This window comes from Patella vulgata, chromosome 1 (genome assembly GCF_932274485.2).
Source record: "Patella vulgata chromosome 1, xgPatVulg1.2, whole genome shotgun sequence".
NCBI classification, from domain to species: Eukaryota; Metazoa; Mollusca; class Gastropoda; family Patellidae; genus Patella; species Patella vulgata.
In genome coordinates, this window is record NC_065879.2 from 39,047,127 (window position 1) to 39,062,345 (window position 15,219).

Genomic DNA, 15,219 nt, shown 5'->3' on the forward strand with positions numbered 1-15,219 from the left:
TTTTGAAACTGTTGATTAAGATTTAGACTTAGTCGTACTTTATTTCATTTGCTGAAACTATACATTTCTAACGAGATGGCTGAACTATCCAGCCGAAATGAGTTGTCGAAATGCGATATTATTTTGGCACAGAAATCTCTGAGATACATAATGTGGTTAATGGTTAACATAAGGGAGTGAATCTGTCTGCAAATGTTAAAATATTGACAGAAACACAATAGGCTGGTAAATAACTATAACAGCGTCGTAATATTACTTAAAGGTCGAATTTTAAAATATGCAGGTGTTATGCATGAAAACAATACAGCGACGTACAGCACCATCTACACCAGAAAACAATACAGCGACATATAGCACCCGCTACACTCTTGGCGTTCTGGTTAAGGTCCTAAGCTTTGCACGAACCTGTGTTAGATACTCTATTTTTTAGTCATTAGTTATCTTGGAGTTTTTGTTCATTTTTGTAGGTAAAATGATTTTATAATGAAGGATAATCAAAAGGATATAATAACCGAAGAGGAGGTGGAGAAGTTAACGACAGACCAGGCACCTGAGGCACATGATCCATCCACTGCCGAGGAAGTAATAGATCCTCGTATACCTATAGATAGAGGATGGGCCTGGGTGGTTATGATTGGTATGAGAGATTTATTCTTTAAAGGATAGTTCTTTTGGTTGTTTGGCATTACGGTTTTTTTATGTTGTATCACCATTCTTTCTTTAAACTACAATCATTAACAAATTGATCTTTTTTTCAAATCCACGGAATAGTTTTCTTGTATCGCGCTAACCAGCTTCAAATGTAACAATGTAAACTCCGAGACTGTCATTCGAAAATTTCCAAATTATGATTTCAGCTTGTATGTTGAATGCTACAATAACTGCCGGATATGGACGAACACTGGGTTTACTTTTTGTTGAATATCTGGACTTGTTCAAAGCTTCGGCAACTATAACAACTCTAGTATTTGGTGTTATGGCAGCTGCTCTTAGTATATCAGGTACATATTTTATTAAACTGTATTTTTATTTTTTCTTAAATGTTAGAACCAGAAACCGGTATTTACTATAGCATGTACATATATTTACCAATAAATGATATGCGTAGTGAAACCTAATGAAAACATTTTGCAACAACAAAATAATGGCTACGGGTTATGCAACATCACAGTTGAAAATTCATTGGGAATTTCACATGGCAGATTTGGTATGAAACCATTTTTAGAGTGTTTATCGTAAATGTATGGAAGGAATTCTACATTATGTCACCAGCCACGCTAATCTTTAGGTCAATTCTCCAAACAATTATTTATGCCATGTTGCTCTCATCTTTCGACTTCTGTACTACTAATGTTAGCAAGGGGTAATGCCATGGGGGTGGGGGGGGCTCGATATGTTGCTTGGAATTTCAACCAATTCATAAATCTTCCAGGTTTTATCACGATGAATTTCATACTAGAAAAAACTACAGTAAGAAAAGTTGTGTTGGTTGGAGTCTGCCTATCATCTGGTGGAGTTATATTATCTTGTTTAGCTAATGGAGTACTTTTCTTAATATTTACACAGTTTCTTGTTGGTAAGCAATTTAGTTTCAATTATATCTTTTTTAGTTTTATCACCATATTTTATCACCGTATTTTATCACCATTATTCGTTTCACTATCTTGATGCATGTCCAGTACACACATGTTCTTATTGATACCAATTGTCATTGCATATTTTTCTGTGCTTAGCTATTACGAAATTTTTGCTTGTCTTTTATTTTCAGGAATTGGAAACGCCACCATAAACTCGCCAGGATTGGTTCTAATAGGGCGGTACTTTAATAAGAGACGTGCATTAGCCACTGCTGTGGCAAAAACCGGTATTAGCTTAGGTTCATTGACATTTCCAATTTTCCTTAGATATCTTTTGGACACGTTCGCTTTAAGAGGAACTTTGTTGATAATGGGTGGTATTCAGTGTCAAATGTTTGTGTTCGCTTTATTGCTTCGTGGACCTGAAACATTTGCACCAACAAAGCAAGTTATAGTTAAAATCACGAAACCGGAACTACCCGAGAAAGCAAGTTCTAAAATAAACATGGAAATGAAGTTTCTAAAAAGTGTAAGTCAGGACCAAAAAGCACAAGAAATTCCTGAAAATGGTATGGCTTCTCCCTTGCCTGTTCAACGCCTGCGTACAGTATCTGACGGCGCCAAGTACTCGGCTTATAAAAGACAGCACAGTAGAACAGAATTGGGATCAGATCAAAGTTTTATTGACTCCCTATCTAATTCTCGGATACTGAAATATGTGAGTAACTTAGATTTATTGTCAGTATCCACGACTGATGTAAGCACAGAAGCCTCAACAAGTCAAAAACTTCCAAAGAAGAAAACTGATTCAGCGTCGAATAAAAATAAGTATTTGTGCAAGTTCACTGATATCATAGATTTTACATTGGTAAAGAATTCTATGTTTATTTTACTCATGTCGATTGCCTTTTTTGCTATTACATTGTTTGTAACAACAATTTATCTACCAGCATTATTCATTGAAAACGGTGCAAACGAATCGGATGCAGCTTTATTTTTAACTGTAGCTGGGGTGTCAGATGTTGCGTCAAGATTGTTTGCAGGTGCCATTGCTGACCTGGGAATCATTAAAAGACATCATATAATGATGATAAGTCTTTTTATAGGAGGTATCTCAGCTCAATTCACACGATATTGTACAAGCTTCGGACTTCAAATCGTTTATTCCTTAGTGTATGGTTTATCTGTTGGACCCTATGCAGCTCTACTTCCAGTGATTCTAACGGATTTTTTGGGCATTGAGAATCTTGGCAAATCCATGGGATTTATTTCTTTAGTCCATGGTGCTGCTATTTGTGCTTGTCACCCGATCGTAGGTAAGTGTAATATTCAAGACACCCCCAGGAACATCAACAGTAAGTTTTAATTAGAAACGAGATTATCGTTTTTCAAATCATCGACAAATCAAATTGCTCAAATCTGCTTTAAAATGCATTATGTAAGAGCTAAATCTGCCTATTTCAGGTTTTTGTTTTGGATTTAAATGTTATATAAATTATTATCTATACATTTATTCACATGACCAGCTTATAATCAGCTCTTAGGAGCTCTCTACACATAGTTTCAGTTGGAAACAGAGTGTTTCAAAGCATCGGAATATCAAATTGCGCTTATCTAACTTAGTCTAAGCAGAGATATGGTCTGACCGAACGTGGTCAATGTATGTATGTAAACCATTTTCATCACTCACTCTCAGTTAATTCTAATCAAAGTTATCGTGTTCCAAAGTTCGTATTAAAATGCCCAAATAAAAAGAACACAGCATAATTGCTTTAAATGATTCAGATTAACCTCTTCCAACGAACATTGGGATTGGGTTTAACGTCCTACTTTTATGCGCCTACAGGACTAATGACGAGTGGACAGGCAGACAGAAGGACACATTTTAATATTCCCCTGCGTTCTCTAAAACACGGGAGACATAAAAAAAACAGAGCATGGTTGACCAAAATAAAAGAAAGCTGGGATATATTCTTGTTCAATTAAGACCAAAATAAAACAAATTTCTGACTGGGTAGACATTATTTCATTATTAACAATATTTTCAAGTCAAATTTCGCTGGGAAATATTGTTTCATTAACATGCGGAATTTGTTTTTATAAGCAGAAATCACGTTCCATGAGGCCATTTAACACCCGTCCAACAATAGGTCAAACGAAGGACTCTGTTAAATAACCGGAAAGAGGCGGCAAGATTTCACCTTCCGGTTGTTGTGCCTCAAGCAGGCAAGAAAAGAACGACGGGGAGGGAGTAGGACCAATTGATGTGGCTTCTTTGCTTCGCTTCTCTTTCGTAGCCGGCTACGTGAGATAGGTAGATAGTTAAAAGGGCTTCTCATGAAGTATCTCGAAAGATGTAATATATTTGGTAACATATATTTGTTTTCGCCTTCTGGTTGTTGTGTCTTTAGCAGGCAAGAAATGAAAACCGATGGAGAAAGCCTCGGCGTCCTTAGCCAGCTACGTAAACTATGTAGATAGTTAAAAGGGCTTCCCATGAAGTGTTTCGAAAGATATAATATATTTGGTAACAAGTATTTTTATCTGTTTGTCTGGATACGTTTTCCAATTGACGCGACCGTCGAGGAAATACGTGTTTTGAAGTTAACTTACTCTCTTTCAGGTGCCATACGAGACAAGACGGCAAGCTATGTAATGGCGTATCATCTGATTGGTACAACGTGCCTTGTTGCGGTGGTTTTGCTTTTATTTGTACCATTAGTTTCACGTTTAGAAGAAAAACGGAAGCGAAAACTTGATAAGGAAAACGGAAGCCCAATGTAGGCCTGCAGCCAAAATTTCTAGCGTGAAGTTCCGGTACAAAGTCCTCCCTAATAAACAAACTAAACATTATTTGAAAGTTTATAACACTAGGAACACAAATCCAGAGAGTTTCAGGCAAAATGTAATATCTCTATTCAGGGCCAAATGAAAATTATGATAATTCTGAAGTAAATGCTATATTTATTTTAAGAATTGTGAAGTTGACATAAATTAAATATTGGCGAAAACACCCGATGCCTTCATCCTATCATGGATCGTATATAATAGTTCTATGATCCTATGCAAAGAATGTGCTATTGGTTAAATTTTGATTTAAAGCAAAATGGAGAAAACGTAATGGACAAAGGAACATACGTAATTTTGGAAATCCATTTACGGTAAAAGAAGTTATCTTCCTTTATCGAAAATACCAATAATTATTGATAACAGTGTTTTGTTTAAAGAATTTATTCGATAAACGGAATAGGATTTAACTACAGACAGTACAGACAGGGGCCTATATTAGGGTGCCCCATGTGCCGAAAATTTTCACTACTAAAAGTGGTACTCGACACGGTGAATGTGCACGCTTCAGTGGCTTGTCTCGAAGTGATTTCTGGCTAGTCTCACACTCTCTTTGAGTCTATAAATAGCCGTCGCACGTAAAATTCTCAACACATCTATCAGCTATTACAGCCGTAAAAAATCTATTGTTGACAATTCTGAATATTTAGCTCTTTGGTTATTACAGCAGCTTTAGAAATTCCATTCGTTTTATTTTTTAAATTGCTTTATCATTAACTATACCGTTAGGAGCGACATCATTTGGTTTAGTACAAATAATATCTCTGAAAAACTCGGGTTAGACAGGAACATAATACTAGCAGTAGTTTCATTTAACTTTTATAAGGTTCTTAAAACATTCGTTGAGTTGCTTACCGTGCGTGTTTCTAAATTCAATTTCTTGTTCCAGCTTCGTAAAAAAGTAGTCTTGATTATCCCGGCCTGTCAATCAGTCCGTAGACTGGTTAAGCGAGACTAATTTCAAAACAAGGGCACGTAACTTTTTTTTTTGCTTAAAAGTGTCTGGATGTTATGGACGACACTCGGAACCATTTTTCAGTCTATTATTTATCGATGGTTAAATGGCCATAGCTTATTAAGTAGAACATGGCCGTTTATTTAGTGACTATAAATGTGCCAAACAGATTTAAGGATTGGTATATATAAATATTGTGGTGTAATTGTCGAGTTATTTGGAGATATTTATTTATGGTGGGGCACCCTACCTATATAAGTTTAACCCCTTTTTCAGATAGGATTTGAGGCTAAAGTTCTAACATAGCATCTACAGATATTTAGTTTTCTGACTAAAATAGATATGGCCAAAACTAAATAATACTGTAAATCGAGTGACAGCATTGTAATGAAGAGAAAAGAAATCAGGTTTGATCCTGGTCCGGCGTGGTTTCCCCCTGTCCGTGGCTCACTAACCAGGGCCCTGTTTCACAAAAACTAATTCTCCTTAAAACCATCTTAAGATAGATGCGTTTCACAAAACGATTTTAAGCATTTTAGATAAAAATCCACTAAAATAATATTTTAAGTTAAAATTTTATCTTAATTTAAAATAGTGCCGTTTCACAAAACTATTTTAGGGAAAATTTTAACTAAAATCAATCTTAACTTAGGACAGCCGTCACCCTCTCCCTAACTTAAAATCACGACAAGCATTGATTAGAGTTACGTTGTTAGATCTACTGCGACATATACATATATTTGGAATAATGATAATATTGCCAATGGCCCGGGTCACATAATTTTAACATACTATTATTCACAAAAACAGTTCTCATTGAATTTCTTTTCATTTTAGCATGTGAAATATAGCTGCAATTTAAGCAATTAGATAACGCCCCACCCCAAATTAAAACCGACCCCAATAAACAAAACTCTTTGTTACTATTTTATATACCATAGGATTCAATTATAAATTATACTATTTTCAAATAAAAAAAAATTAAAAATAAAAACTCACTTCATATCTAATGTCATGGAAATGAGGGCACTCTTATCTATAAAAAATATCTTCGTGTAGGCCTACAATGGTTTAAAATAGCCAATTTCTTGGTATTAGAAGGCCCACAGGCCTATACTACTAGACATGTCACACGCAAAGTATTTACTCATATGGTTTTGGGGTTATGATGATTTGTAAAAAGATAAATAAGATAAAATCTAGATTTTAGTAATTTGATTGGATAATATAGAGATTGATTTTAGTGCTTAGCCAATCAAAATTGAAGTATCTACTAAAATGTGGATTTTATCTTTAGTTAAGATTTCGAGAAACAGGATTCCGGGCTTTGATCCCCGTGTTGACCTAGACAGTTCCCTTAATTTTTAAGCGTTGTCGGTGCAGAAAGGATGGTGGTGGAGGGGGGCTGTGATGGGCAGCGTATAATTATTCGGATGGAATATAAAACTGAGGTCCCGTGCACACGTTGGCGTGCACGTAAAAGACCTCGAAAGTAGAAATGAAGAGTAGACCGTAACGTCGCTGCTTGGACCAAATTTTCCCTATAGCATAAATTATGACGTATGTACATCTTCATTATCCCGGTTGATACCGAACAGTTAGGCATTAAACTCTATTTGACTTTTTTTCTCTTCATTACAATTGTCACCCCCTTTCAAGTATTATTGAGGATTTGCCATATATCTATTTTAGTGAGAAAATTACATAATTATGTGCTTTGTTTCATTTCAAATATTTGTTAGGAATTTAGCCCCAAATCTAATCTGAACTAAAGGTTTACAAATATTTGTAGGCATATTGTTTTGGGAGAACTCATACATGTATGCCTATATCCCCCCCCCCCCTCCCAGATTCGGTGAACCATCCATTTTTCGGGCACATTTATCAGAGATTGGAGAATGCGACCATATTCTATGGAAATATAATTGTATATTTGTGTAATTAATTAAACAACCATCACAGCTTTGTGGAAAATTCGTTTTAGTTAAACATACATTATGCAATCAGATCAGCGCTCGTCTTCAAACAGACACTGGTGTGAGAGTGAGTGGCCAGACGATTTGGAATCGACTGCATAGGGGTCACCTTCGCGCCCGACGTCCTCGCGTGATCCCTTGTTTGAGAGATCATCACATTCAGGCAAGACGTCGTTGGTGTAGGGATCGTCAACACTGGGATAATCGACGCTGGAGCAATGTGATGTTTTCAGATGAGTCAAGGTTCACTGTTGATTTTTTGGACAGACGTAGGAGGGTGTGGCGTCGTCGAAACGAGCGCTTCCAAGACGTTAACGTCATCAGACATGATCGATTTGGGGGTGGTTATGTTATGGTGTGGGGAGGCATCACTGTTGCTGGAAGAACGGCTTTACATGTTGTTGCAGGGCGTGTTACAGGCCAGTACTACCGGGACAACATCTTGGCAGTCCATGTTGTGCCGTTCGCACGACGTCATGGCCGCCGTTTCATCTTCCAGGATGACAACGCAAGATGTCACAGGGCCAGGATCGTTACAGGTTACCTCCAACAACAGAACATCACCACATTACCTTGGCCAGCACTGAGTCCCGACCTCTCCCCCATCGAGCATGTCTGGGACATGCTTGGACAGAGGTTACGTCAACGTCAACAACGTCCTGCCAATGTCCAAGAACTTGCTGCTGCGTTGCAACAGGAATGGGACAATCTGGACCAAAATGATCTTAGACGTCTCATTAGGAGTATGCCACGTCGGATCAATGCTTGTTTGGCAAACAGAGGAGGATTTACCCGTTACTGACTTGGTTGTGATGCTGTGGTAACTTTGCTGTTTGACCCCGGGTATCATTTTACCCTTATAATGGTCAGTCTGTGCCTTACTTAGTCTAACGATCATTTGGAATAAATCGATGAATGTGAACTTCATTTCATTTTGTCATTTGTTTCTTCGTCAGTTTCATTAGGTGACTTTAATAACACTTAAAAATCAAATATCCCCTACTTTTTTTGAATAGTATATTATAGTGAGAACTTTCAGCCCTTTATCTAATTTCCCATAAGCTCAGCGCTCGTCCCCATCTGAGATTGGCCCTCAACGCTCATGTAGCTCCTTACCTGTTGTTCAATCCGATTCAGCTTGTTGGATCAAATATGTTTAAACTATTGTTTTCCCTCCCATCCGAACGATTGGGCATTGTCCTTCCAGACCCCCTCCATCCCGTACCACTGACAGGGGGAAACCGCACCGGGGTTGTCTGTACATGTTTAGTAAATGTGAAAATGAAATAATAAGACCTAATTTGATTTTTATACATGTAGTGACAGCGATGATGATAACGACTAACTTTGAATGAAGGCATTTGAAGTGAAGAGTAACTGCGTAATTTTGATTTCCAATTTAATGTATGTAATATTTTGATGGAACTTAAAATATGTTCCTGTAGATTATCGCATAACGGGCCGTAACTTCCTGGCTTGTTCTCTGTTCATCTCTTGCAAAATGTGGGGGTATCTTGCATGGCAGCCGCTTGTTTAAAAACATGTCAAACTTGGAAATCGGGTAAAATGTTGATGGTAAACGGGAGCCACTTTGGCTAAGTGGGTAAGACGCTGACTCACTAGCCTGGAGATCGGGTGTTCGATCCCTGCATTGGCCGAGAAAGTTCAAGGGGATTTTCCGGCGTGGTTTCCCTTGTCAGTGGTGCATGACGGAGGACCTGACAAGGACAGCTGTCTAGTCTTTCGGATGGGACGAAAAACCGAGGACCCGGTTATTCATTGGCGTGCACGTAAAAGATCACGTGGCAGTTGGAATTTGATATAAGAGTAGAACATAGTCGGAGCAGAACAGTAGGACGTTAAACCCCATTTCATTTCATTTCATGATGGTAAACGATTAACTAAGCTAGTTGGTGCTTATTCTGAAAGTTTTAGCACAATCAGTCTGTAAACATAAGTAATGTGCAATTTGTTTTGGTTTTTTTTATAAAAAAAACCAGGAAATGTTGCTTGCTGAAACGTTTTTGCTATTTAAGATAGGGACTTTTTGACAGATTTTAAAAATTCTATTTTTTCTTTAAGATTCTAGAAAAAAAAAGAAATAGGACAACCAAACATTAATCTACTAGATTTTGAAATTAATGTATAAGTGTATGATTGGGTTGTATAAAAACTATCAAACCTGTTTCGAGGACAGGTCTAGTTTTATTTATTTTTAAATAAATTAGGCTATCTTGAACATGTAACAAACACATGATTTTAGATAATATTGTAAATTTGTCATTACAAATAGAGATACCAAGGATCAACCCATTTTGGTTAATATTATAGTCTTGGCCTATAAAGAAAGTAGGTTTACCAATTATAATATGTTTGTCGTCTACTTTACAAGCCGACATGTACACGGGGCCTCGGTTTTTCGTCCCATCCGAATGACTAGACAGCTGTCCTACCTTGTCAGGCCCCCGTCCTGCATAACTGACAAAGGGGAACCACACCGGAAAATCTGGATGAACTTTCTCAGCCAATGCAGGGATCGAACACCCGACCTCCAGGCCAGCGAGGCAGCATCATTCCCACTTAGCCAACGTGACCCCTGCTACACTATATAAGTGACTGTTGACTTCCATTAAGTATAAATCAGATATATTAAAATGCTGTATCATAAGGTCTGTCATTGAGTTAACTGGTGTATTTTCGATTCCCCGGTTGTACGTGACAAGGAGTAGGGTCGCCTGTCCAACCTCGTGGGTTTTCTCGGGGTCCTCCGGTTTCCTCCCAAGCGAATTATTGAAATAAAATTGAACCATATTTTAGTGCCGAAATAACCTAGTTTGTGTCGACGGATGTTAGACCACATTTCTATTAATGTCAGCAAACCGGGCGGTTTTACACAACAAAAAAAGTGACGCGCAAGCTGTTTTCTTAACAGCAGAAAAAGCACGTGCAACAACAAAAGGAGAAACAGTTTATATTATGCGTCAGATTATTTTGACATTTATGTAATATTAGCACACTTTCCTCGGTGAATATCAGGACAGTTTTGGTCGAGGGGCCAAGCCGAGGCGGCTCCCGACCAAAACTGTCCTGATATTCACCGATACACCGAGGAAAGGTGCTAATTACTACTTACTTACATCACATTTCTATCGAGTATTGTGAAGCAAAATGTGAAAAATAGTATTTATTATCGAGTCGTTTCAACCGAAAAGTGACAAATACTTTCTGCTCTTTCATTTATCCCTTTCTGAGTCTCACGTTACATTTCATGGTAGAATGATTTCGCAGTGGAGAGACGACCTGAGTAGTATTTACACGTGCGTCTTGCTATGATACTCTGAGCGTAAAACAATCACGTGTTTGTTTAGACCACATCGTCAAAACAACTTGTCTATGGCGTAGAGGACTGCGATATTATTAAATGTAGTGTAAAGGAAATGCGAAACGTGGGTCATTCCTGGTGAGAGTATGCATCGGCGGATGGTTCTTCCGTTGAAATTTATTTGTAATAAAGTTTATGACTTTTCTAGGCGTTTTTTTTTCATCCTGCTTATTTTCAATGCCTGTGAAGTGTCCAGCAAGAGAACTGCGCCTTCTATCATCACAATTAATTAAAATAATTATTCAATATTCTAATTTATATATTTTGCATATTAATATAAATCAAACCAAATTATGAAATAGATGCCAATTGATATGTATAATAATTGATTTTTGTAATATGTTGTTATGTTAATTTAATGTCATTGTATATGTTTTTGAACTGCCATGTAGTCCCCCCCCCCCCCGGTTTGTTTTGTTACTATGATTTTGACTAGTTGTTTCATGTGCATTATCCTTGTGCATTGTATAGAGCCATGTTATCAATTGCGATCTGGGTCGGACCAAACGTCCGCTACTCATTGCTTGATAGGTATCTAAAACAGTATAAAAGTATCCGTGTGTATATTTCTGATACACGGATACTTTTAAGCATGTAATGAAAATAGACAGGACAGTTTTATCAAAGGTTGCCAGTGGCAACGAGTAGAAGTGGGATGTAAATGCAATCACATCATCAGCTTAATGCGCCATTTATATACTGAGTGCCATGGAAAACGCATCACTTAGTTTTACGTATAAAAAAATGATCCTGTAAACATATCTTATTTATTTTGCTTCTTATTGTGAACAATATTCAAATGGGAACACATCAATAGCAACACATTTGTACACTTATGGATGTTTAATCTGTAATCAACGGTACAAAGTCAGAGGGGTCAAAACCAGAAGTACGACACAGATGTCAGTAGCGCGTGTGTCCTCCACGGGCTCTTACGCACGCTGTGCAGCTACGTCGCATGGAATTTACCAATGTTTGAAAGAAGGTCTGGGGCAAATTGTTCCATTCTTGGACAAGAGCAGCTTCTAAAGCAGCAGTGGTGTGCATCTGTGGTCTCCGATACAGACGGCGTCCAATCTCATCCCAGACATGTTCTATCGGTGCCATGTCCGGAGACATGGCTGGCCAGTCCAAGACATTGATGTTGTTAGCAGCCAGGTAGTCCATACTAAAACGGGCGGTATGCGGACGTGCATTATCCTGTTGGAAGTGCTGAAGTTGTGGGTGCGCTCGAAACATCGGAACAACAATTGGTTGCAAGACATCATCACGGTAGGCTACAGCATTAACGCGACCCCTGCAAATGTGTAGGGCGGTCCGGTGATGAAATGTGAAGCCTCCCCACACCATTACACTTCCCCCACCCCATCTATTCGTTTCGAAGACGCAGCAGTCTGCAAGACGTCTCCACACACGTTGACGGCCATCAGCGTGATAACGATTGAAAGCGACTCTCATCACTGAAGAGCACACTTTGCCAGTCTACTCTTCTCCATGTCTGGTGTCCTTGAGCCCATATCAAACGCCGCTGACGGTGATGCTCCCTGAGGATAGCTCCAACATAAGGTCGTCGTACACGGAGTCCTACTTCTCTTAGACGACGTCTTACGGTGTTGGCACTTACTGGTCCTTGTCTTCCGACGACTGCTGCACCTGTTCGAGTCGCTGGGCGGAATCTGTCACGCAGATGAGTGACCCGGATGTAGCGGTCTTGAGCCACGCGTTGTGGACCAGGACGTTGACGGTCACGTGTTGATCCAGTAACTCGAACACGTTCCACCAACCTTACAATAGTGGACTGATGACAATTGAAGTGTCTGGTAATAGCACGTGTAGACATGCCAGCCCTGGACATTCCCATGGCTTCATTCCGTTGATTTTCAGTAAGTCTCGGCATCTCTAGCTCGATCCCTTCACACGTCCAACAACAAATTACGACAGACTGACGTTTCACAGTTCATGTACTGCATATTAAGTTGAAAACATGCTTTTAAAGGGCTCACACACAATGCTGCACGTGAATATTGGGTTTTTCATGTGCATCTCCTGCAATTTTTGCACACGGGCCGATATTTTTTGCGTTTGGGAGCATTGTGTGAAACAATAGTTCATAGTATTGCATAATATTATACATACAAAACCACCTAGTAATAAAATATTTGGGAAAAAAAGTGATGCGTTTTCCATGGCGCTCAGTATATTTATGTATTCGCATCATCAGCTTATTGCGCCAATTATAATATCCCATCACATCATAAACTTAGCGCTTTTCATGCCTTCAACATATAATTAACTGTTTCAACTGCCTTATCATACGCAGCAATTATGTCTTTTGGTCGTTTCTCAATAAGAATTGGGGGACGAACTGTGTCAATATTATGTACAGTTCCTTTTTCTTTTCCCGTAAACTTCGAATTTCTAAGGTTATTGCCTTATTTGTTGTCTCTACCATGCTTGAAACCACTCCCCCTTTTTTATTATTGGTGTAAAATCGCTTTACAGGAGAAAATCTGATTTTTTACGATTCGAAATCCAAAACAGTAGGGATTACTCAAACTTCCACTAATACACAAACGACAAGAAATTTTGATTGTAGATGTCAGATCCACGGCGTGATTTAGCTACCTCCCTAACGAAAGCGGGTACCAGCATGGGTTTCTCGGCATTTCCATATTTCGTTCTATATCTTCTTGGCACATTTGCTCTAAGGGTTGAAGTCAGTGTCCTATGTTTGCATTTGCTTTACTGCTTCGGGAAACGGAGTCCTTCGACCCCCCCCCCCCCAAAAAAAAACCCCAAAAAACAAAACAAACAAACCCATCAATAATGAAGTATCGGGAATTACAAATCCTAGAGTTGACATCGAAATGAAATTCCTAAGAAGCATAAGGAACGGCCTAATTATGCCTCAGACAAAACGTCCGTCTATTAAGTACGCTGATTCTTTATCGCAATCTAGAATTTTTAAGTACCTAAAGCAGTGGACACATTAGCCGAATCGTTCGGCCGAACTAATCGGCGCCGAATGGGTGGACACACTAGCCGAATGCTTCGCCCGATTCAACCTGTCGATTGCATCACCTTTCACGTCACATAATTAAACATATGGCGGCATCTATGTCTTCAATCTATCACGTGACTTCTCGATATGAGTGGTGATTGGCTAATGAATTCTATATTCTGCCGAATGCTTCGGCGAAGCGGACACACCAGGCGAATATAATTCGGCCGAATATATCAAACCTGTTTGATTCGGGCGAATCATTCGGCCGAATGACAGTGGACACACTAGGCGAATTTCGACGCCGATTGATTCGGCCGAATCATTCGGCTAGTGTGCCCACCGCTTTAGTAACACATTCAATATCCGTGTCGACAGCTGATGTAAGTACAGAAACAGTAGAAGAAGCCATATCAAATCTCAAAAGGACACACACATGTCTTGTAAATGCAGATATTTGTGCAAGTTATCTAACATCTTAGATTTGTCGTTCCTGAAGAATTGTCTTTATTTTACTTTTGACTATAACTGCTCTAGCTATTGGGATGTTTTGGGGGCCTGTTTATATACCCGCCCTGATGATAGAAAACGGGGCTAACCAGAAGGACACCGCATTATTTTTAATTGTGGTAGCTTAGGCATGGACCCGAGGGGCCTAGGCCCCGCGGTTCATGGCAAAAAGAGAAAAAAATTCAAATTCCAGATAAAAGTTTCACGGTAATCGATCTAGCGGCGCAATGGGCAGAGACTGGGTGAGTCTGCAATCCCTCAACCTTCTCTGTGATTGGACGAAACCCATTCAAAAGGATATGAAATAATCTTTTCGTCGCGTTAGGGGCCCCGCGATTCTAGTCAGGCCCAGGGCCCCGCTCCGGTTAAGCTGGGCTATGATCAAGATTGTTTGTAGGGGCTATTGCTGATCTTAGATTTATTAAACGACATCATATAATGATGACTAGTCTCCTTCTTGGTGGTATCACATCTCAGTTTACTGATTACTACACAACTTTTGAACTTCAAATTCTCCCTAATATTCGGAATGTCTCTGGGACCATATGCAGATTTATTTCCATTGTTACTTGCAGAATCTTGGTATATCAATGGGCCTTCTACTTTGTGTACACGGTGCTTTCAATGCTGCTTATCATCTGCGAACTCAAGGCATCCACGTAATGGACAATTACACCAAATTTGAACATTCTAGATCAATCAGAATCAGAGTTATTGGGTTCCTGTGGTAGAAAGCGTCCAACACGAATGCAACGCCACAGACGGATCAACATCTGGCAATGCCTTGCATACTAGTAAACATGTAAACATATCACCACAGTCCCAACCAAAGAACTTTAAATTTAAGTATGTTGCTGTTTACAATAAAATATTGATCTGATCACCTGACGAGATTATATTGATTTTATGCGCCATGGACAACTAGACTTAAAACCAAACATGGCTAATGCTATGTACAATTAGAATATTTC

At 38.9% G+C, this 15,219-nt stretch overlaps 1 protein-coding gene across 2 annotated transcripts; it reads left to right on the forward strand.

The window, feature by feature from the left end:
* Positions 1–479: 479 nt before the first annotated feature.
* Positions 480–5,385, forward strand: LOC130013250 (monocarboxylate transporter 14-like). 2 transcript variants are annotated; one of them, XM_056102061.1, is made up of 5 exons: positions 480–637; positions 858–1,001; positions 1,433–1,576; positions 1,769–2,893; positions 4,201–5,385. In XM_056102061.1, exons 1-5 carry the CDS (start codon positions 484–486, stop codon positions 4,359–4,361), a joined length of 1,728 nt encoding a protein of 575 aa, XP_055958036.1. In that variant the 5' UTR covers positions 480–483; the 3' UTR covers positions 4,362–5,385. The 2 variants fall into 2 exon arrangements, with proteins under 2 accessions (XP_055958036.1, XP_055958039.1); XM_056102064.1 differs by lacking the exon at positions 4,201–5,385 and having other exon boundaries at positions 1,769–2,948.
* Positions 5,386–15,219: the final 9,834 nt, after the last annotated feature.

What these genes read in the sequence shown, in the direction of transcription:
- LOC130013250 (XM_056102061.1), top strand. Translation starts at nt 484, where the DNA reads ATGAAGGATAATCAAAAGGATATAATAACCGAAGAGGAGGTGGAGAAG. An exon ending in GGCCTGGGTGGTTATGATTG is followed by an intron (nt 638 to 857) that starts GTATGAGAGATT and finishes TTATGATTTCAG; the next exon opens with CTTGTATGTTGAATGCTACA. An exon ending in AGCTGCTCTTAGTATATCAG is followed by an intron (nt 1,002 to 1,432) that starts GTACATATTTTA and finishes TAAATCTTCCAG; the next exon opens with GTTTTATCACGATGAATTTC.